We start from the raw sequence: 26002 nt of genomic DNA on the forward strand, positions 1-26002 counted from the left end.
TTGTGCTCTCTCTTTGTCTCTGTCAAATAAATAAAATATTTAAAAAATAATAAAAATAAAAATAAAATATTTCTATCTAGCCCTTTAAGAAAAGGTTTACACACCCCTGCCTTACAGTAAAGGCTGTTTCAAACATACCAAACAAAAAGTCAAGTAATTTAAGTCAAGTACCCCAGAACAAAGCCCCAAAATACTTGAAGGAATACAAAATACCAGCCCTGAGCAACATAAAATTCATAATGTGTGGCATCCAAACAAATATTTCAAGACATGCAAATAAGCAAAAAAATATGACCCGTAATAAGGAGATAAAACAATTAACAGAATGAACTGACATTTAAACTGCTATGAGAAACATATTCTATTCAAGAAAGTAACATGTGAGCATGTTAAAAACACATGGGAGATCTCTCCATACAGGTAAACACTTCTAAAAATGAAAAATGCAGCATCTGAGTTGAAAAATACACTGGGTAAGTTAACAATATATTAGATACTTTAGGGCAAAAGATGAGGAAACATGAAGAGACAGCAGTAGAAACTACTAGAAACAAAAAAGGAGAGAAAAGACTGAAAAAAATGAACAGAGCCTCAGTGAGTTGTGAAACAGCATGAAGTGGGATATACAGAGAAGAGAGAAAACACATTTGAATATGCTCTGGGAAAGACGCTGTCGAGAGAATAAGACAAGTCATTGGCTAGGGAAAACTATTTGAGAAAATATATATCATATCATATATCACATATAATATATATATCATATCATATATCACACATCATATATATATCATATGGGTTGTTATCTAAAATATACTAAGAACTCTTAGAACTCAACAATAAGAAAATAAACAACTTGGGCTAAAGACCTGACAGATACCTTACCAAAGAAGAATACAGATGGCAAATAAGCATATGAAAAGATGCTGCTCCACATCATATGTTATTAGGGAAAAACAAATTAAAATGGGATACCATTACACAGCTAGATTCTAGAATGGCCAAAATCCAAAACACTGACAACACCAAATGCTGACAAGGATGTAGAGTAATCCATATATATTCAGGAAATATATAGGAACCCTCCATACTTTCTATCAATCTTTCTGTAAATCTAAAACTGCTCTTAAAAAATGAAATCAAGAAAGAAAGAAAGAAAGAAAGAAAGAAAGAAAGAAAGAAAGAAAGAAAGAAAGAAAGAAAGAAAGACTGGCTCAGTCAGTAAAGCTTGCAACTCTTGAACTTGGGGTCATGAGTTCAAGCCCCATGTTGGGTGTGGAGCCTACTTAAGAAAAAATAAAATAAAATAAAATAAATTTAATTTAAAAATAAAGTCTATTAAAATACACACACACACACACACACACACACACACACACACATATATTTGGGGCACCTGGGTGGCTCAGTCAGTTGAATATCCAACTCTTGGTTTTGGCTCAGGTCGTGATCTTGTAGGTTGTGGGACTGAGCCCTGTGTCAGGCACCATGCTCTCAGCAGGGAGTCTGCTTGAAGATTGTCTCCCACTGTCCCTCCCCCTACTCACACACACACTGTCTCTCTCTAAAATAATAAATCTTAAATATATACATATATTCTATTCTTTTAATATTTAAATAAATAACCACAATTTTTCATAAATCCACTGTTATTGAGAAACCACCATACCACTTTCCACAGTGGTTACACTATTTAGTGACTACACTTAAACACACAGGTTCCAATTTTTCCATATCCTCACCAACACTTGGTATGTTTTATTTTGTTTTTTAATAATAGCTATCCTAATGGGTATGAAGTGGTATCTCACCGTGTGTTTCTTTTTTTTTAAGATTTTATTCATTCATTTGAGAGAGACAGAACATGAGCATGAGCAGGGGGGAGGTGGCAGAGGGAGAAGGAGCAGACTCCCTGCTGAACGGGGAGTCCAACGTGGGACTCAATCACAGGACCCTGAGATCATGACCTGAGCCAAAGGCAGACGCTTAACTGACTGAGCCACCCAGGCATCTCTCATCATGGTTTTGACTGGCATTTCTCTAACGATGATGTTAAGCATCTTTTCATGTGCTTATGGGACACTTTTATACCCTCTTTGCAGGAGTATCTATTCAAGTCATGTGACCATTTTTAAATAAAAGTTTTTTGTTGTTTTTTGAAAAATTTTATACAATATGTGAAATGGTGTATTACTTGAAGGCAGGCTGAGATAAGTTAAAGATACATACTATAAATCCTAAAGAACCAATAAAGACAAAGAGACATAACTACTAGACACGATAAAGGAAGGAGATAAAGTGGAGTTATAAAAATAGTCCAAAAGAAGACAGAGAAGTAGGAAAAGGTAACAATGAGCATATAGGAAAAAGAGAAAAGAGTGAAATGACAGACAAATCAATTCCCATTAACACACTCATTAAATGTAAATGGTCTAAAGATATAATTAAAAGACAATGAAATATTGCGTAAAAAGTAAGACCCAATTACATGCTTCCTACATAAATGCATTTTACATATAAAGAAAACCTAACATTAAAAGTAAAAAGATCACAAAAAAAAAATCATGCCAACACAAGTCAAAAGAAAGCAAAACGTCTAATATAATAACAGAAAAAGTAGGTTTCAGGGCAAGGAACATTACCAGGGATTTCAGTAACAAAAAAACAGATCAATTCACGAAGAGGACTTTACCATCCTAAATGTTTTTGCTCTCAGTAACATAATGAAAAACACACAAAGCAAAAACTGATAAAATTAGAAGAAGAATACCCAATTATTATGGAAGACTTCAACAACCCTTCCTCCATAACTGACAGAATAAGCAGAAAGACAACTCATTAGAATAGAGATAAATGAAACAAGATAGGCCATATTCTGGGGCGCCTGGGTGGCACAGCGGCTAAGCGTGTGCCTTCAGCTCAGGGCGTGATCCCGGCGTTATGGGATCGAGCCCCACATCAGGCTCCTCCGCTATGAGCCTGCTTCTTCCTCTCCCACTCCCCCTGCCTGTGTTCCCTCTCTCGCTGGCTGTCTCTATCTCTGTCAAATAAATAAATAAAATCTTTAAAAAAAAAAAAAAGATAGGCCATATTGTGGGCCATAACACAACTCTCAAAACAACAGATTCAGAATCATACAAACTATGTCTTCTCATGACAATGGGATTAAACTAGAATTTAGTAACAGAAAGACATCAGGAAAATCTCTCAAATTTAAAATGAAACAACATCCTTTTAAAATAATCCATAGATCAAGGACAAAAATCACAGGGTAACCCAGAAAATGTGTTGAACTGAAAAAAAGAGGAAACACAGAAAACACAAACTATTTTTTTTAAAAACTCAGTAAACTGGAAATTAAAAATGAATTTTAAAATTAAAATGTAAAAACTTCTGAATATTAAAAATGTTTGCTCTTGAAAAGCCTAATGTACCTTCTGTGGGAGGATATTGCTAATGGGGGAGGATATTCATGTGTGGGGTATAAGAGAAATCTCTGTACCTTCTGCTCAATTTTGCTGTGAACCTAACTATGCTCCAAAAAGTAGCCTATTTTAAAAAATCCCACTAAGGCAAGTCACATAAAGGGACAAAATTTTTGTACATATTTAACACATATCTAAAAAAGGACTTGTAATCTAGACTCTATACAGTACTCTTACAACTAAATAATAAAACAACACTATTAAGACATGGCAATAAATTTCAATAGTTATACAAAAACAAGAAAATGGCAAATATGCCCAAGAAAGATCAATATCATTAATCATTAGGGTACTGGAACATTGTTGTGGGAATGCAAAACAGTATACCCACTTCGGAAAACAGTTGGGCAATTTCTTGCAAAGGTAAACCTACACTTATTATATGACCTAGTAATCTCACTCCTAAATACTCACGCAAAAGAAATTAAAACATATATCTCCAAGCAACTATTCAGAGAAGCTTTATGCATGAAGGAAAACTGAAAACAATCCAAATGTCCATTTACTGGTGAAAGGAAAAACTACAGTATATCTGGACAACGGAATACTACTCAGATTTTTTTTTTAAAAGGGCATGAACAACTGAAACACACAACAACACAGACGCTTCTCAAAAGCATTATGTGAAGTGAAAGAAGCCAAGCACATATAAATGTTACATATTCCATTTTTTCAAATTCTAGAAAGGTGGAAACAATAGTGACATAAATTATATTAGTCATTGCTGGTGCTCCAGGTGTGGGGAGGTAAGGGACACAGGGGGACTTTTGTTTTAAGCAACTTTATTAAAACTTTATTATAATTCACATAAATACGTTTCACCAATTTAATGTATACAATTTAATGGTTTCTAGTATATTCACAGAGTTTTGCAACCATCATCACAATTAACTGTAGAACGTTTTCATCACCTCAAAAAAGAAATCCTGTGTACATTAGCAGTCATTCCCCAAACTTTCATAATCTCTCAACCCTAAGCAACCACTAATGTGCTCTCTGTCTCTGTGGATTTGCCTATTCTGGATATCTCATATGAATGGAATCAACAACTTATGGCCTTTTGCAGCTGCTTTCTTTTACTTAGCGAGATGTTTTCCAAGGTTCCTGTTGTAGCATTTATCACAACTTCATTTATTCATGGCCAAATAATATTCCATTGTGTGGTTATACCACATTTTCTTTATCAGTTAATACACATTTGGGTTGTTTCCACTTTTTGGCTATTATGAATAGCACTGCTATAAATATTCACATACAAGTTTCTGTGTAGACATATGTTTTCATTTTTATTGGTTACATGCCTAGGAGTAGAATTGCTGAGTCAATGGTAACTCCATACTTAATATTTTAAGGAATTGCCAGGCTGTTTTCCAGTGGTTGTACTATCTTCACATTCTCATAAATAACATATGAGAGTTCCAGTTAGTCCACATCCTCACCAACATTTGTTATTATCTCTCTTTGCACACAGCCATTTCAGTGGGTATGAATCAGAAAAGGGGACTTTTCCAGGGATAGAAACACTCTGTATTTTCGTTGTGATGGCAGTTATATAACTGCATCCATCTGAGAAAAGTCAAATTATATATCTGAAATTCAAGAATTTCATTATATGTAAAGTATTTCTCAAAAAAGATGAATCTTCTGAGGTGACTGGGTGGCTCAGTCAGTTAAGCATCTGACTCTTGGTTTCGGCTCAGGTCATGATCTCAGGGTCCTAATATCTGATTCCCCATCAGATTCTAGTCTGCTTGAGATTCTCTCTCTCCCCCCCTTTCCCTCTGCCCCAGTTCATGTTCTCTAAAAAAATAAATAAATAAATAGAGGTGTCTGGGTGGCTCAATTGGTTAAGTGTCTGCCTTCAGATCAAGTCATAATCCCCAGGGTCCTGGGATGCAGCCCCACATTAGGCTCCCTACTCAGCAGGGAATCTGCTACCTCTCCCTCTGCCCCTCCCCCTGCTCATGCTCTTTCTCACCCGCTCACTCTCTCCCAAATAAAATCTTTAAAAAAATAAAAACTTTAAAAGAAAAAAATTTTTAAAGGCTTACTTTATAATAACTAAGAAAATTATAAGTTTTCACTTTCACACCTAGGAATGTGTTATGATAAATGAACACAGATTTCTAAGACCACAGCTTGTCCAATTCACTAAGACACCCACTTCTTCTTTACAGTTCTACAGTAAAAAGCATTTAAGCTGAATTGATAATCATCAGCATCTCCATTACAAGTCTGTTTATTTGGGTCAGAATCATTAAGCTCACATGTAATTTAGTTGCTTCGTGTTACACCTTTGTTTTTATCTGATGCAAGATATCCGTCACTAACCCTTTTGATGTACTTTTAGTAGTTTATACCAAGTCCTGTAAAACGGAACGAATATTTCTTTTCAACAGTTGATTTAATTTAAGGTGAATGTAACTTGAATAGACTACAGCTGTTTTTGTGACATACTCTATCCTGACAGCTTAAAATTTTAAATGTAATTATGTTGGATAATGGCTGTTCTATATATTGGTGCCCATATTGGCTATTTTAATTGCTCTTCACCCTTAGACTAAACAACCAAGGACTGCAAATACAATGAAGACACTAAGACAACTGAAGATACTTTAGACTTTTAAAATGGAAGAAATTACAGAGAAACAGAGCTACTTTTTACATATTTTCAATGAATACACAACAGATTTCTCCAGAGACATACCCTAGAAACACCTGGATTTGGTGTTTCTCTGTAATCATGGAGACAGTGAGGCCTAATGATTAAGAGGTCAAGCTTTAAAGTTCAAATTCCAGTTCTACCACCCATCAGCTATATATCTTTATGCCAGCCAATTACCCTCTTTGAGCTTTAAGTCTCCTTACCTACCAAACCAGGCAATGGTACTCACCTTTGCAGACTAGCAGTAAAGTGATGATAATATATATAATCAACCTAGAATTTCATCTGAAAAATATCAAGCATTATTATTCGCTTCGTTTATAAATTTACTTCTTTTCTGTTCAGTACACTTCCCTCTCACTACAGCCCTCATAGGAAAATGGGTATAAACTGAGAATACTCTTAGATCAATGTCTCAAATTCAACACAAAACTAAAAAAGTAACACTTCTAAAACAGGTATTCTCTCCTGGAGACACTATTTCTCCAACCAAAAACATTAAAGACATTTAAGAGGAACAGAACATACGTTTCCAGTCATAATTTACCTAAATCACAGGCTTAGCAAAATTTTGTAAAAACTAAATGATTCCAAGTAGTAAAAGCCCCAATGATAAAGATGAGGTGTAATTAAAAAAAAAAAAATACGCAAGGCAAACTGAGAAGTAATTAGAGCAGAAAACATTAGGAAGGCCCTAAATCTCATAGTTTGACCATTTAAAATGTCAATAAGCCTGTTTCTTCTTTGCAAAATATTGGTGATGACTGTAAGCAAATGTCAGTTGGCCTACTTTTGGAAGGTTGCTGGTGTCTTGGTTAAACAGACTCTGTGTGTGTGTGTGTGTGTGTGTGTGTGTGTGTGTGTGTGTGTTTACAGAATTTACTTAACATTAGGACTTTACAGCAAAAAAAAAGAAAAATTACAGCAAACCCTTATAGAGAAGTTCATCAGAATCTCTGAATTCACACAGCTGAAAAATCAAACAGCTCTTCTTTGTGATAAAAACCACACTTAGGGGCGCCTGGGTGGCTCAGTCTTTAAGCGTCTGCCTTTGGCTCAGGTCATGATCCCAGGGTTGTGGGATCGAGCCCCACACTGGGCTCCCTGCTCAGTGGAAAGACTGCTTCTCCCTCTCCCACTCTCCCTGCTTGTGTTCCCTCTCTTGCTGTCTCTCTCTCTGTCAAATAAGTAAATAAAATCTTTAAAAAAAAAACACAAAAAACCACACTTACTCATTTGAAAAGGATGAAACTGGTAGTTGTACCTTATGAAAAATAATGAAAACTCAACACCTAGAAGTGTGTGAAAATTTACAAAAATAAGCAAATGGAAAAAAATTTAACAACTCCAAAATTACTGTGCTCATGTTTGTTTCTAGAAAAATAACATTAGCTATTCATATAAAAAAAACAGCAACAACTGGTATTTTTTACTGCATGGGTGGGCTGTCTATAATATTGTAAGTTTCAGAAAATACTTGGCATTTACACTCCAGTAGGAAAAAATGGGTTGGATCTTAGGAGTTTTTCTTAAACCTTTTAATATTTTGATACGTGAAATTGTAAATTCCTTATTTAGCAGGATGATAAATAATAGTACCTTTCCAGCAATAAGTAGTAATGAAATAATCTAGAAGAAATAAGCCAAGTTGGCTACCTGGTATTGTGGATGAGTACCAGAAATTAGGCCCAGAGACATTTAGGAAACTTTATCTCCAGAGTCTTATTCTTAGAAAAAGATCCTAGCTTATAAGAATTAGTTCTAAGACATTCTCATATGAAGAAAATTCAGGTACTCAGCACACTGGACTCCTAAGGATAATAAATAAGATTGAATCTGCATTTCTAAGAAATCTGATTCAAGTCTGAGACCAAAATGATCATCTTTCTCCATAACCAATAAGGAAACAGCATGAGTACAAGGCTAATATAACTCCTAACTGAGTTACAAGCTCTATTAGAGTTAAAAACAGCATTATTCATTTGGTCACTGATAAATGATAAAAATACTTTATATAAAAGCAGAGTTCTGGTTTCTCTTTTGTCAAACACAGAATAAATTCATTTTGGGTCACTACTCATATTCCATATAATCAAGCAAGGCACTGCATAGGATGAGGTGATAAGTAAATTACTGTTCCTGTGATTCCAAAGAAACACATTATAGAACGGGAAAGACCATAATAAAGGAGAAATTTCAACAACAACAACAAAAAAAAAACTATGAAAGTCAGAAGTTGGCAAGGAAAAATCAAGAAAATATTTAAAAAAAAACAACAAAAAAATTAAATTCAGGGGCGCCTGGGTGGCACAGCGGTTAAGCGTCTGCCTTCGGCTCAGGGCGTGATCCCGGCGTTATGGGATCGAGGCCCACATCAGGCTCCTCTGCTGTGAGCCTGCTTCTTCCTCTCCCACTCCCCCTGCTTGTGTTCCCTCTCTCGCTGGCTGTCTCTATCTCTGTTGAATAAATAAATAAAATCTTTAAAAAAAAATTAAATTCAACTTTCAAGGACAGTCATGATTTAAAGTTAGACATGGTTATAAAATATGCAAAGATTTTCTTTGCATGAAACTAAAGACATATAAAATCTGATAGATTTCACCAAATAACACAACAAATAGCACACTATACATGAAGTATATAGGATACATATCCATAATAATATATCATTAACAATAATAAAGAGTTCAATCATTAAGAGCAAAGAGTACAAACAAGCATGGTATTAATTAGAATAAACAGAAAAAAACACGAAGATTTTCCATTCTCCCTAGCACTCAAACACCAAAAAATTACAAATGAAAAGGATGTCCCTCCATCAGATATGCAAAGACTAAAAAGATTCGTAATAGCCAGTAGAGGACAGACATGGAGAAAAAAGCAATTTTCATGTATAGGTATCAGTACACTCTCTCTGAGAAGCAACTTTACAACATGTATCAAAATTTTACATGTATATATTCTTTGACCCAGTAATTCCCTTCTAAGAATTATCCTAAGAAAATAATTACTTATTATTTTTTTAAATATATACATACAGAAGTATGTAACAACATAACCTGTTACAGGGAAAAGTTCAAGTTAATATAAATGTTTATACAAAGGAATGACACACACAACCAAGAGCCCATACATGCAACACATGTAAAGAACTTGAATCGGGCTCTGGACATAATACTACAAGTTAATTTGATGCATGTTAAGGGGAAAAGACAGGAAATGTATACTCTAAGCTGTGAATACATGCTCAGTATCTGGAGGAAGGGAAGAAAGGGTAGGAAAGAGGTAACCTAGGTTTACCTCTGATAACATAGAATCAAGTGAATTTTCACTTTTTACTTTCAGTATTCCTTAAATTTTTATAATAAATATTTTAACTGGTTAGAATTATATGATCTTTATTTTATATGATCTTTATTTTAAGAAATTAAAGACATATTAAAGTGAAAGTGTTTTCTGATCCCACTCCTTGGAAATAACCATTATTAGCACAAAGTTTATAATCATATAAAATTCTTAACTTATACATTAACATATATATATTAATATGTTTTATTTCACACGTGAGGTATAGAGATACTAAAAACCACAATGGCTACTAAAAGTAATGAATATGAAGAATCTGCTTTACTTGAAATAAGTTCTACAAAGATCTGAAGGATAATAAAGTTTTTATCTGATATAAGAATACCAATTGATTGGTCATAGTTTTCTGAAGCACTGTCCTAAAAAGTTCTAAAAAGGTATAGATTCATTAAGAAAGTAATCAATTATTGATAGTGACCATAAAGAAGTAGGAAAGCTAAACTATGCTGATACAAGTAAATGCCCATTTATACTATATTTAATGATGATCTTCTGTGGAATAAGATGCCATCCAAATCCTTCAGATTTTCACTTTTAATTAAAGGACAGACAGACTTTCCACAAAAGTACCTACAGAAAGGCAACTTGTTTTTCTTCCAGGTCATACTTTTCAAAAGATTACACCATGTAGCAACTTTCAACAAATATTTATTAACACCTTGTATCAAGTACTTGGTGAGGCACTAAAGATATGAAGACAGACTACAAACCTAGCAAGAGGTATGGGGCCCTCAGCTGGCTCAGTCAGTAGAGCATGTGACTCTTGATCTCAGGGCTGTGAGTCTAAGCCCCACACCGGGTATAGCGATTACTTAAAAATAATAAAATCTTTTTTAAAAAATCTAGCAAGAGGTAAATGAGCAACTAAAATCAAAACAAAACAAAAAAACAAAACAAAAAACAAAACAAAAAATGGTAAGTCCTGGGGCACCTGGGTCATAGAGTTGATTGAGCATCTGAGTCTTGGTTTCAGCTTGCTTGGGTCATGATCTCAGTGTCATGATATCAGGCTCCACACTGAGCCCCAAGTCAGCTCCACTCTGTGTGTAGAGTTTGCTTGGGATTCTCTCTCCCTCTCCCTCTGCCCCTTCTCCCTGCACATATGCGCGTGCTCTCTCTCTCCCTCCCTCTAAAATAAATCTTTTTTTTTTTTTAAAGCCAGTAAGTCCTATGAGAGCACATTCTATTAACATGGAATATGGGGCAAAATGGGTTAGAAGGACATGAGAACTCTAGAAAAGGAAATAGCAATGAAGTGACCTTGAAGAGGATGGATCATTTGAGGAAATGAAAGAAGTACAGTTAAACTATCACAGATTACTATTAGGGCAAGGAAGGGGAAGATGCAGGACGCTTGTTAAGGATGACTGAAAATGATGCTGGAAAAATACACAGTGAGGGGATCAGTTCACATAAGATCTAATGAACATGCTATGCAAAAGTTATACTAAATTTACTTATTAATTTTAATAGTTTATAGATTCTTTCATATTTTCCATATACACAAATTATCAACAAATAAATTTTACATCTTTCATTCTAACATTTACACCTTTTATTTATTTTTCTTGCCTTATTGTAATGGCTAGGACTTACATTCAAAGACAAATAGAAGTTATGGTAGAAGCCATCCCAAACTCAACAGGAAAGTATTTAATATATCACTTCTGAGTATGATGTTAGCTATAGTTTTTTTTATAATCTTTATTATACTAAGAATGTTTCTATCCTAATTTGCTGAAAGTTTTTTTTTAAGATTTTATTTATTTTGAGAGAGAGAGCCAGTGAACAGGGGGAGGGGTAGAGGAAGAGAGAGAATGTCAAGCAGATTCTGTGCTGAGCAAGGAGTCCAATGTGGGGCTCGATCTCATGACCCTGAGATCATGACCCAAGCTGAAATCAAGAATCAGACACTTAACTGACTGAGCCACCCAGGCACCCTGTTGAAAGTTTTTTTAAAATCATAAATGACTACTGAATTTTATCAAAGTTTTTTCCACTTATAGTAAGATGATCAAATGGATTTTCTTCATTCTATTAATATGAATTACACTGATTGATTTTCAAATGTTAACCAGACTTCTATTTCTGAAATATCCCTTACTTGGTCATGATATATAATTCTTTTTATGTATCACTGGATTCTATTTGGTAATATTTATATGTAAATTACACCAAGAAAGAAAGAAAAGAGAGAGGGAAAAGGCAGAGGGAGAGGAAGAGAGGGCAGCAGGCTGAGAGTGAGGTGTTGGGTATGAGAAGGTAAGATTAAGAAAAACATGATAGTAGAAAGAATTAGTCAATAGAAGAGTAGTAATCCACACTGAGACAATCTCCCCAAAAGAACATGAAAGAAATTATTTTTCTCAATTAATCATTAATCATTCTAGGGGGTCCAAGAGCCAAATAATATAAGTACCAGAAAGAGAGAACAAAGAAAACTTAGAAGAAATCATCAAAAAATTAATTTAAGAAATTTTCAAAACTATACTACTTGCATCCCACATTCAAGGGGCCCAGGACAATGTATGAACTAAGAAACAACATTGTAAAGTTTCAGAACACTAGGAAAAAAAGACCAACATTCTATTAACTCCCAGAGAGGAAAAGCAAGTCATAGACAAAGAAAAAGGTATCAAAATGGCTTCAGACTCTTCAATCACAACACTAGATCAATGCCTTCAAAATTCTCAATAACATCATTTACAAACAAGTATTTGTTACCCAGCCAAATTACCAAACAAGAATTAAGAAAGAAAGACATCTTCAGACAAACAAAATTTACCACACATCCTTTTTCAGGAAGCTACTGAAAGACTTACTCCATCAAAATGATCACACAAAGCAAAATGGGCAAAAGAGAGGGATGGGGGGTTTGATTTTCCATTACAAATTGTATGTGATCAGTCACATGCAGGACTTCAGTGCAAACAAATCTAAAAAATTAATCAAATACAACAAAAGTGACACATATGTAACTCTTACATAATGGAACATTTACCTATGTGAAATTATATTTCAAATCTAATGTTATATTTTTAGAAGTATATTATAATAGAGATTAATTTTTTTAATTAGACAAAAGAAATTACATATACTCAAATTCTAGTAGCAATATTAACTTTTATAGCTTTATACGCTCTCACAAAGTATTTCTGCCCAAAGTAAAAGCTGAGAAAAGTTGAACATTAATAACTGCATAAACAAAAGAGCTTCATAAATGAACTGAAGGGAGAATAATCCGCCTCTGTGAATTACATACAAAAGAAACAAAGACATAGCAAAGTCTTTTCATAATAAAGCTGTTCTTGAGTCCAACCATCCAAAGAGAAAGCTGGCTATTCCATAAACCTTCTGGAAAAAGATGTTCCACAATCTTCCTCATCACAGGATTTCACCAAAACTCAAATGCAACAAAAAACAGAGCAAGAGCAAGTGGGAAAGAGCAAAGCAGAGACAGCTGAACTTTGAATATACTATATAGTCCAATAACAAGGAGAAAAATCTCTACGTGACTGCAGGATGTTATTGCCTTGTTACCTTCACCCTTCCATTTCAATTAAGCAGACTTAATCGCTAAAATAATCCCTGACATTACTTATGCATAGAATTAGTGCATAATGCACAGGGTAGTAAGTTTTCACAAACAGCATTCTTACCAGTTTAGAGAATTACCTGCTCAATGAAGTCTTATAAGGAAGATTACCCAACTTCTGGAAAACTTTAAAACATAATAGAATTCAAATATTTTAATATCCTCCTTTTTAAAAGATTTTAAAGTATGCAAACAAGATTTAATTGACTGTGTTTTTATTGCTTGTGCAAAAACACTACTGAATGAACACAGGCAAGTTAATGAGAAAATACAACAGAAAGCTCAGATCATTAAAGAGCCAGGAGTTATTCAAGAACCCAAACAGCAGGTTTAATTTAAACAGGTATTTGATTTTTTTTTAATAAAAGCAAAACATACATAATATTTAAATACAGCATTAAGAGGTATTAAGAAGTATTCATTTTTAAAGCAGAGATCAAAGGTCAAAAGCCCGAAACCGTACTTCTGACATAGTTGGAAATGCAGACAGCACACTCCTCTACAAGCGAGATAATGGTGAAAACCAAGCCCTCCAAGGCTGTAAGAATCACTGAGAAGAGCAAAGACGTGAGAACAACAGAGACCTGGGGAATACCCACAGAAGAAAGCTAAACCAGAAACATAACAAAAGCACCACAGTCAGCAAGGAAGGGATCTGGGAAGAGTAATGCCATGCAAACCAAGAGAGAAGAGGGCTTCGAGAAAGAGCCAGCAAAGTCAGAGGCTAAATCGAGATCAAAGAGGACGTAGATAAATCAAAACCACAGTAGAATGTGAATGGCCATATTGAATTGGTTAAGATTACCTATTTCCATCTCAACTGACAGAACAAGAGTTTATCTTGTGGGGAGGAAGGGAAGGGTATGGACGCTTAGAGGAAAATAGACTTAAGTTATCATTCTTGCTGTCTGTAGTCCAAGACCAATAAAAGAGAAACTCCTGAATGATTTGTTTCTTCTTAAGGGCTACACTCACCAAACTGTGGAGCAGGCAAGATTCTCGCCGCTCGAATGGGGCCATGTCGAACAGAAAAGAGCTCCTGTGCTTCCCCACTGATCTGCATGGGAAGACAAAAAATTTCAGTAAATGAAAATGCAGGTTAGAACATGACTATAAGAAAACAAGATCTCCTAAATTTTATCACAATTTTTTGTCTGAAACGTAATACATGCACACACGCACATAGACACACGCATTTATGGCTGTTCATACACATTAAGTATATTCATGTTTAAATTGCCACAAATATAAAAATATATATATAAAAATGATAAGTGCACACACTGGTACAAATAGGAAAATGAACGATCTGTTCTTAAAGTCTATAATTCTTATCTTTAACAAACTACTATAGGGGCACCTGGGTGGTGCAGTCGTTAAGCGTCTGCCTTCGGCCCAGGGCGTGATCCTGACGTTCTGGGATCGAGCCCTACATCGGGCTCCTCCGCTAGGAGCCTGCTTCTTCCTCTCCCACTCCCCCTGCTTGTGTTCCCTCTCTCGCTGGCTGTCTCTGTCAAATAAATAAATAAATAAATCTTTAAAAAAAAACTACTATAAGTCTGCTCAGTTTCTGCACGGTCACCTTTCATTTTAGAGCAAAGCAAACTATGCTATTTTAAATTAGTACGAAGTTTTCCATGTAAGAGAAAGGTAAATATTCTTAGTATTCTGAAAAGCAGAACTTAAATGTTGTAGTAACTTCCATAAATATGTTGTAAATGAGAAAAAGCAAAACATATCGCAAAGAACACTGTAGTAAATGTGAATGACCTGTGTACCCGGTTATGGTCCTGCAACTACCCACCTGTTAACCCCCTTGAATAAATCACTTAACATCTATATACTTTTTTCTTTTTAAAATATGTTTTGGATGAAAACTGTATATATTCAAGGTGCACGACATGATGATTTAATATACAGAGATGATAAAATGATCCCTGCAGCCATCTCCCCAGTTACCTCGTTTGTATGATGAGAGCACCAGTTTTCCAGTATTCAGTACAGTGCTCTTAACTACAGTCATCATGCACGAACATTAGATCCCCAGACTTCCTTATCCTACATAACTGCAAGTCTGTACCCTGTGACCAACATCTCCCCACTGCCCCCACCTCCCCTAAGCCTGTATTCTTTTGCATTTATAAACTGAAAAGACTAAGGGGCTAAAGGACCTCAAAGATACTTGTAATTTCAATATTCTATGACTTACAAAAGTAATATGTAAGCATCTTTAAGTGTCATCATTTTTATTATACACCTAGATCAAACACCATATAAGTATCTGTCCGTTTTGAGTCATATCAGATTTATTCCTCAGATATAAAGAGTACAGTAGTCTATTAGCCCAAAGGTAAAAGGGATATGACAATATATGTGTTGAGTGTGAAAACAATCAATTTTCAAAATTAGTCGCTCAAGGAAACACTCTGCTGCTAACCAAAGTACTGAGCAGATTAAACTAGGATTAGTTAAGAAAGGCTTCCCAGACTGCTTTAAATGGTAATGTAGTTCCCAATACATTTTCATAATTCTCAAGTGCTCGATGGAATATGTGATATCAGACAGGGAAAATGGCAAAAAAGATAGAACTAGTTCTAAATACCCAAGAAGTGACAACAGATGTAATAATGATCAACCGTTCAATAGAGGAAACACGCTGATGGTAGTTTTTTAATAGGCCTGCTAAAAAAGCAGTTTAGAATATCAACAACGTATACGAGATAAATGGCTTCTAAAGCTTTCAATATTAATCTGTATATTTGCAGAGCTGTCTTTAAGATTAACTACTTGTTCAGATCTTCAGCTTGCTTTCCATCTGAATGTAAAAGCTGCAAACTATAAATATTTTGTTTCTTATTAAGTGTTAAACTCTGATGATACCAAAAGATACATCATATTCATTCTGCTTAATAAAAAATATTACAACTCATTCACAAGCCACAATGGCAAATCCCTCTGTAACATGGGATGCAACAGATCTGAGGAATGCTAGGCTCTTCACACTAACTGTGCAACAACAGCACCACCTATCACCAATTAAACATACGGAAGCCATAAACTCAGGACAGCCAAAGATAAGAACTGAGCTCTCTACAAAGTCCTTTGCGAACATTAATTTTCTACATGAAAAACATGGCCATTACATACTGTAGCTCTTAAGTCTACAGTTTACTATTAGAGAACGGAATTTAAAATCTAGAAAAAGTCTTAGAAGGTCACTTTGTTCAACCTCCCACCCAATGCAGTAATCATACATTCTCTGAAATCTAAAAATTATGATCTCTTTGATCTTAGGCACACTTGCACTGAAAAGTATATCGCTAATGTAATCCAATTATATTATGGAGTTATTATTGGCTATCTCCATGAAAATGGAGATAGAAGAATGGATAAATAATATTCTTCTTCAATATACATACTATTTCTATTAACTAGGAAATAAAAAAATAAGTTATAAAATACTATAGAACTTGCATTGAAATTATAATTCAGAGCAACGAAAAACACTTCTCACTAATAACAAATACAAGTTCATAACTATAACAAATCATAGTATTCTGACACAAAATTTGCTCTGTGCTATTACTGCCATATGCCACAGGTCTAGCATTTAGCTTTTGGTTCTATAAAATAAACCTTAAAGTTAAAAAAAAAAATCTAATCATATTTAACTGAGCTATGTACTAAACTACACTAAATAATAAAGAATAAGGCAAACCTGTCTTGGCATTCTCACAATATGATAAACATTTGTTAACACCGATTTAATACACAAGAGCTTACTCTGACATCGAAAACCATTTTGAAATCAGATCATACCATGCTCCTCAGTGTAACAGCTTTCAAAACAGACGTAAATGCTCTATTCTATTCCTAGCTTCTACTCTAAATCCCTCTTTAAATGTACAGCAACAGGTAAGAAAGAACATTAGGAATGATTACAAAATGCATCCTGTGTTTATTATCCATCCTTTATTACCTCTAAGTTAAATCCTAGAATCTTTAATTACTACATATGGGAAGGGAGGGATGAAGAAACATCCTGTCGCTATTTACAGATTTTTGTGACTACGTTAAAATCAAGATTGTTAGAAGCCTAATTCTAACGTATCCTAAGTGAGTTGCAAATGTTAAACTTCCGAGAGGAGAGAACTCTTCAAACTGCGTGTGCAACTGCGACACTGGGATACTATTTCAGAACAGAAGTGCCAACAAAATATATACAGATAAAGACGTGACGTGTGCACATTTTAGAAGGAACACAAGATGGGTAAGTCCTTACAGGCCTGGCTTCAGCTGCCGTTTTCAATTGCCTCTAATAATTTTATACAGTATGTTCACTGGTAATTCTGCTCTCAAATAAATGAGTGTCAAAACTGATTAACTTTTTTAAAGGCTTCCACAGTGATTTTTACATCTCTTAAAAAAGAGCTCATTGAAAATGGCAAAAAATCTCAGAGATGAGGATTTTATATATCCTGACAAGAATCACCAGGAGCTGCAAGTTCATGTTTAAAGCAACAATAATAATAAATACAAGGGCAGAACTACAAGGAAGGAGTGTACCAAGCAATGTTCCAACTTCCTGGCAACGGTGGTAACTTGGGGAGAGGAGCAAACAGGGAGGAAACCTCTCCAAGAGTTCCTCATGGGTCTCTGCCTTTGTTCTTACTGGCATTTTAATTTCTGATGACAGACTTTTGTTGTTTGGAGCATAAACCGGACGTACCAGTTTGGAGGCACAATAAGGAGAACAAAGAATGATTTGTTCACACTGTAGGAAAAAAATCTTTTCCAACCATAGAAAATAGCTTTCGCATGGTGAAAATATGCAAATTACATACCAAACCAAAAAAGTGTGGGGGGGAGTACAAGTTTAGAATCTCACAACTCAATCTACGGCAAAAGGAAACTATAACAGCCGAGACAATAATACACACAGAGAAAGGGCTATAAAAGTTGTGGGAGAGCTTTGTAACTACTGTTAGAGAACTCTAAAAGCAAATGAAGGTCGTCTAGCCCTCAGAACCAAACTTGTTTCTGAAATCCTGATGGCTTTTCAAAGGTATCCGACTACAAAATAGAAAAGTCAATCAAATATCAACAACAATAATAGTAATAATGCTCTATAATGACTCAGAACAAGAGTACATATTTACACCCCCAACTCCACTTTTAGATACTGGCCAAATTGGAGAACTGTGTCTGCAGTTGACTCTTTTTAGCAAACTTTGTTGAAAAATAACAGACACAGAAATAACACATAAATCATACATGTATGCATAGCTTAATGAATTTTCCATGTTAATATGCCTCTGTTACCAGCAACATCATCAAGAAACAGAACATGATAGATACTCAGAGGGTCCCTCCACACCCTGTCCCAGTCACAAACCCAACTCAAGAATAACCATAACCACTAATACATTACACATAAGTTCTACTCGTTCAATTTTATGCAAACAGAATCACATGGTATGCACTCTTTCATGAATGGCCTCTTGTGCACATTACATGTATATGAAATTCATTTGTATTGTTGCATATGATTGTACTTTTCTTCTTTTTTTACTGTACTTTTTTTATTTCATTACATGAAAAATACTGCAATTTATCCATTTTACTGTTGGTGGACTTCTGGGCTGTTTCCAGTTTTTGGCTCTTAAAAATTGAAAAAACTTTCAAGTGAGCAAAGAATTACTGTATGTCCTTTCAATGGATTACCAAGAGTGTCTAGTGGGTTATTTGGGGTTATTTGATTCTATAGACATCTGCACCTTTGTTTTGACAGGGTTATTTTGCAATACTATAAGTTATGGAAAACCAATAGCAACGCTACTGACTCTTGTCCACAGAAATGCAAATGAATTTTGTCTGGAAGAGATACAACTGAATTGCACTCTATAAAAAAGATGATTCCAGACAGTACATTTTAGTTTCAATAGTATATTAACCAAGTTTGCATCTCATAACAAGTTCATTTCAGTATTCCCCTAATTGCCTGAATTGGTTCTTAAGATTCTCCTTTGATGCAGCTGCATCGACTTGCCAAATAATACTTCACTTATTAATGAGTTAAATAAAATCTATGACATGTGTCCATTTTACAGTTGTACGAGAGCTATGATTTTACCATTTTTAAAATAACGTTGTAAAGAACACTCCTACGAATATTCTTGCACATTTTGCTTAGCGAACACACATATGTATATCTTCTGGGTATATGCCTACTAGTAGAATTGTTCTTTTATTAGGCATATGTGCATACTTTGTAGATTTCAACAAAACAGTTTTCTACAGTGATTGTGCAAATTTATACTTCCACCAGCAACGTAAAAGAGTTCTACCAGCTCCACATCCTCACCAACAGTTGTACTGTACCAGCCATTCTGGTGGGTGTTCAACGGGACCATCACCATGGTTTTAATTTGCATTTTCTTCAAGACTGAAGATGATCGAAAGCCTTTTCATTTGTTTACTGGAATTCAGTAGTTATACTATTCCATGAATGACTGTTAAAAGTCTCCTGCCCCCTACAGTTGCCTGATTCTAAGGGATTATGGATTTAAATCTATTATGCACAGTGAATGAAATGCAGTTCAGTCTCCTCTGAAAAGCAATGCTGCCTCAAACTAACCATATAAACAGTCTTTATTATAGTGGCCCTCCATCAGGGCAAATGATGTAAGACTTTTGCCCTGAACGACCCTCGATTTCCAGATGTATGTATAATAAACAGTTCAGAATATGAATGAGACTCAAGAACTCATTTCAAGAAAAAGGTAGAACTTTTTGTACCTAATCGAATTCATATCCTAATTCCAAATTCAGTAATGAGCAAACCTTCCCCCAAACTAAGATATGATGGTTTAGTTATAGCAACATGATATCCATCTCTTGAAGTGGAAAATATTGATTTGTAAAAATTCATACATTCAAAGCAAATTCAGCCCCTGTTTAAGACAGGAAACATATAAAAATTATTATATCTTACCCTATAACTCAAGCAGTTCAAACAAAAGATAATGATTAGTAGTTTTTTTTTCTTGATAAATACTTTCACAAGTTTTCACCTTTAAAATAAAAAAATTAAAAAGAGGTATTACTTTGCCTATTTTTTTCAAAATGGCTACAGCATATATAGCAGATGATTTCCAGGCTAGAAATACAAATTGAAAACCAAGACACCGGACATGAAAGACAACAGAAGAACAAGTATTGCCTGTGTTTATCTCATGCACATCCTGACTTTCAATCAAAAATATCTTTCATGTCAGAGTGCTCCAGACTAGTAACGGCTCTGACTTCACCTGGGAAGTCTGAGGGAATAAAAGCAGCCAACGGGGGAACCCTGGAAGTGTTATTCTTTTCCCGAAATCATGGCCTATGGCAACAATGCCAAGTACATACGACACACCAGGATCATCAGTGACAAATATCACACATCAACAACATCAAATATTCCAACAGTTTATTTTAGTAGAAAATTTAGTAGAAAATAATTTATTAACTATACAAATTTGCTAAATCTGAGTTTGGCTTTAAAATAAGGGGCAACGATACATCTACCTAACAAGGCAACTGTGATAATTAAGTTGTGTATTTAAAAGATGTAACAAAACACAGTTAAATCAAGAAGATGCCTGCTGAATGAATGGGTGAATAAATGACTGGGTCTGTATCAGCCTCATTATTCAATCTTGATGGTACTCGGCATAAATTGGACTTGCCCCCACTGTTCTCAAAGTGTGTTAGTAACACATCATGTCTGGAAATTTGTTATAATACCATATCATAAAACACATTTGCTACAACTCATTCTTGAACCTACCGGTATATTACTTCCTCTGTCTTACAGCTCTCAATAAAAGGACTCTTACCAAGGTGGAAAGGAGCACATCATCTGCGCAGCACTTTTCATCACACTAGTCTTCACGCTTCCACTCAAGATCAAGGCAGTCTCCACCCTCTCTGCCAAATATCCCACACTCATTCCAACCTTTATGTGTTTATATGATATTTTTACCTGCAAAAGGTTTTCCTTCCAACCGTGATGTAACAACAGCCCAATTAAATATGCTAATGTACAGCTAGCAATCTATTCGTTCCACATGCACTAACCATAGAGACACAACTGAAATGAAGTTCCTTGAAAAAGAGCATTATTTCCCTAGTTTTACACTTAAAAGGTAACACCAAGTAAAACATTTTTAATTAAGGAGAAAATGCAAACTACAGACTTAAGTTATTAATGATTTATCAATATTGTTTCATTAGTTTTAACAAATGTACTTTACTAATGCAAGATGTTAACAGGGGTAAATGGGGTAGTAAGGGGGTATAGGAATTCTCTGTACTTTCTACTTAATTTTTATGTAGATGTATAAAAAATTAAGTATATTAATTTTTATTTATATAGATACGGATATAGATATGGAAAATGTGGAAGTTTCACAAATAAAGTTTAATCTTCCCTGATAACCCCCCAAAAAATAAGGATAAAAGGTAAAAATGCAGAGTGAGAATGAAGAGGTGATGAGGTCTTTTACCAAAGAATTCAGTTCTTAAAGCAACAAAAGGAACTCACTTAGCCAATTTAAACGTACAAGTGTACAGTTATCACTTTGCTAATTGTTACATGTGTGCTAATTATACAGACCACACAACTGAACTGATGATGAAATTCTTTAAAAAGATTGCCTCATGACCGTTTTTTTAACTTAAAAAGTCACAACAATAATTTTTTTAAATTAGGGAGAAAAGGTAAAAATATAAAGGGAGATAGGGAAAGAAGTGAGAAGTATCATCTTATACTGAGGCATTCAACTAATAAGCAACAAAAGGACTGCACTAGCTACATGAGTGACTATTGTAACTTCAAAGCAATCTCTAGTAAGAGCTGATAATCTCTCCAGAATCACCCTGTGAGCCAATTTGATGATATATTTTCATTTTAGATCTAAAGACACAAAGAACGATATTCCCCCAAAATGACCAGACCAGAGAGGCATGAGAACCTCCTATTAATATACTGTATTCAAAACCATTTTTAAACTCAGGCCTTTTTTTCACTAACAAGTCATTGCCAGGGCATTATTTTATGTGTCACAGCTCTGTTCCATCAATTTCAAAAACTTTAGATAGCACAGTTTAAAGAAAGTATTCCTAACAGTAAAAAAGTCATTCTTTTGAAAGCTCCTAACATTAAGAGGAAGACAGGGACAACGTTTTTGTTTTATTTTTGCCTAACTAACCACAAATGATTCAGTTAATGTCAGAGTGTCAGTATCTCTGTAACCTACTCTGTATGCCATCAAGAAAAAAAGGCAAACCACAAAAACCACCTAAAACACATATTTTTGAGGACTAACAACTTATAGAGCAGATATTTGCTAACCACATAAAGCAGACAGCAACCGAGTCTGTATTTTGGTCTTGACACTAAATTCAAAATACAAAACTGGAGGCAAGAAGGAAGTGAGTTTCAAGAACAATATGAAAACCACAAAACACAAATAATGAATGGAACTTGTAATCATATTTTCATACTTCTAAATTTTCGCACACACAGAGAGGAGTATTTTAAGGAGACTTTCACCTTTCCCCTTCAGCCTGATTTTTGAAAGGAAGATCAAAGAAAGGCAGTTGAAACTCACACGTTCCTAAGGTTATGCAACACAGATTTAGACATTACACTTCAAAACCCCAGCCACTACTTCGGCACCACCAATCCAAATACCATTCCGAGCTTTGAAGCAGCCCTAATGGTATCTTCCATTTGCAAGTAACACTTCTGTAGTCAAAAGATCTTACTCGGGGTAGATGTTAATGTAAAACCACTCAGACTACACAGACACACACGCCTGGAGGCAGACTGGAAGGTGTTCAGAAGTCAATGTAACACCATTACAGAGAGTGTCAGCCTAGCGGCTGTCATAAACACTTCATCATCACTCACACACACAAACTGGATTCCCTTTAACTTGTTATTTTATTTTGTGCGGAATACATGTCCAATTGGAAAGAGAGAGAAAACAGTGCTACAGATAAGCCGACTTCGGCTTACAGCCTTTTTCCACTTCTAAAAGACTGCGTTTGTCATATTTTATTGGTATTGTAAACCTATCCTGATATAATCTGTTGGTTGAAGATAGTTTTGCAATGGATATCTAACCAAAGAAAAACATTAAATAGAAGCCTAAGGTTTTTTTCTGCAAAACAGATACCATACGAACCTGTAAGATTGACAAGATGATAAAAAATGACACCACCACCAGCAGCAGGAAGTGGAGCAACTAGAACTCTTCAGATACTGCAGATGGAAGCGTATCATGATACAATGTCTCTGATAAACTGTAAGCAATTTCTAATCAAGTTAAATATGTGCCTAACCTGTGACCCAGCAATTCTGCTCTTTGGTACATACTCAAAAATGGAGCCCATATGGGGTGCCTGGGTGGCTCAGTTGGTTAAGCGTCTGACTCTTGATTTCCACTCAGGTCATAAACTCAGGGTTGTGAGATAGAGCCCCGCGTCAGGCTCTACAAAGGGCATGGAGCCTACTTAAGATTCTCTCTCTCCCTCTTCTTCTGTCCCTCCCCCCCCACACACACACAAAAAGAAAAATAGAGCACATGTATCTACAGTTATATTCATAGGAGCTGTATTCATTATAGAAACACAAATGCCCACCAAAAGGAGAATAGCTAAACAAATCAGTATAGTTAATCAGTGGAATATAACACAATAATAAAATAAAAAATACAAATTCCTGCAACATGCAACAACATGGATGGATCTAAAAAATACACTGAGCGAGAAAACACAAGCACCAAGCATCACCTACGTGTGCCTCTATTTATATGAAGTTCAATGAAAGAAAAACTAATCTGTGGTCAAAACAGTTTTTATCCTATCCGGGGGGAAAGGAAATACTGACTGGGGCATTTTCTGAGTAAGAAAAAGGTTCTGTTTTTTGTTCTTAATGGTACTTTCATTTATTTATGTATGGGTACACACAAACATATATATGTGCATAAACATACATATACACACAGTTGTCAAAACACAGACTTCAGATTTGTATACTTTATAGTATATCTTAATTTTTTAAAAGTTACCAGTCATAAACAAATTATGGTCCATCCAGACAATGGAATATTATTCAGCGCTAAAAAGAAATTAACTATCAAGCCACAAAAAGACTTGGGTGTAACTTAAATGCATATTACTAAGTGAAAGAAGCCAATCTGAAGTAACTACACGCTATATGATTCCAACTATATGACATGCTGGAAAGCCGAAACTATACAGTAGCCCCCCCCTTATCTGTGGGCAATACATCCCAAGACCACCAGTGAATGTCTGAAACTGTGGATAGTAAAAAATCCTATTTATACTATGTTTTTTCCTATACATATACCATGATGAAGTTGAATTTTTAAATTAGGCATAGTAAGAGATTAACAACAATAACAAATACAACAATATTACAATATACTGTAATAGAACTTATGGGAATCTCTCTCTCACTCTCAAAATATCCTATTGTACTGTACTTACTCTACTTGAGATGACATGAGATGATAAAATGCCTACGTGATGAGACGAAGTGTGGTGAATGATGCAGGCACTGTGATGGAGGGTTAGGCTACTACTGACCTTTTTTTTTTTTTTTAAAGATTTTATGTATTTATTAGAGAAAGAGAGAAAGCACAAGCAGGGGGAGTGGGAGCGAGAGAGAGGGAGAGGGAGGAGAAGCAGGCTCCCCGCTGAGCAGGGAGTCCAACGTGGAGCTCCATCCCAGGACCCTGGGATCTGACCTGAGCTGAAGGCAGACACCCAGGCACCCTACTACTGACCTTCTGACGATATGTCAGAAGGATGATCATCTGGTTTGGGACCACAGTTGACTGTGGGTATCTGAAATCATGAAAAGTTAAACCACAGATGAAGGGGGATTACAGATGTGGAATATTGATAGAGGAGAGGTTATGAGTTCATAGGGGTTAAATATGAGCTTTAATTATCTATAAAATGAGAATAACACCGAATAGTAAATTGAGGGGCACCTGGCTGGCTCAGTCGGTGGAGCGTGCAACTCCTGATCTCAGGGTTGTGAGTTCAAGCCCATGTTGGGTGTAAAAATTACTTAAAAGTAAAAAAAAACTCTAAAAAAAATAGTAAAATTGACAGGATAATAGAGAATAATAGGTAATGTGCCTAAAATACTGTGTGTGGTATATTCTGATTATTTCAATTGTAGATGCCATTATTTATACTAACATTATGAAACTTCACTAGCAGCACAAGTGTCAAAACTCCCCCAGGCATCTCATCACTACTCAGTGCTCTATAGCACTCTATTCATTCCTCCGTTGTGACACTGATCTCATAGGCCAGGGTTTCTCAACCTCAGCCCTACTGACATTTTGGAAGGGACAATTCTCTGTTGTGGGAAGTTTTCCTGGACACTGTAGGATGCTTAGCAGCATCTCTGGCTTTTATCCGCCAGATGCCAGTAGCAACTCCCCATCGTGACAATAAAAAAATGTCTGCAAACATGGACAAATGCTTCCTTAAGGGCATAAGCACTCCCACTTGGGGAGCACCGACTCAGACGGCAATGAAGTACTGACATCTCACACAAGTAGACTATGATCTCCTCAAGGGTTAGGTCTTAGCTATATTTGTATCCCCTAATACTTGGCATAGTCCCTAAAGTTTCAGTGTGGCTGAATGGAAAAATTATGGTGCTATTAATTAATAAAAATAGAGATTTAGGGAGAAGGGACAGATTAGGAATGGAATGGGATGTGAGCAAACGGCAAATGATTATGAAATTTAATTTGGGTCCTTCTGAATTGACTCTCTTAGATGAAAATAGTCAGCCAA

The 26002-nt window shown here is 35.3% G+C and overlaps 1 protein-coding gene across 19 annotated transcripts in view; it reads right to left on the minus strand.

The window, feature by feature from the left end:
• BCAS3 (BCAS3 microtubule associated cell migration factor) overlaps positions 1-26002 on the minus strand; it is a 579161-nt gene that overhangs the window by 515315 nt on the left and 37844 nt on the right. For all 19 annotated transcript variants that reach the window (XM_087854571.1, XM_087854575.1, XM_087854572.1 and 16 more), the window contains one exon: positions 14084-14165. In XM_087854571.1, the coding sequence (XP_087710697.1) occupies positions 14084-14165 (82 nt within the window). The remainder of the gene's footprint in view (positions 1-14083; positions 14166-26002) is intronic.

This window comes from Ursus americanus, chromosome 23 (assembly GCF_024610735.1).
Source record: "Ursus americanus isolate L20-20 chromosome 23, mUrsAme1.1.p, whole genome shotgun sequence".
Classification (NCBI taxonomy): domain Eukaryota; kingdom Metazoa; phylum Chordata; class Mammalia; order Carnivora; family Ursidae; genus Ursus; species Ursus americanus.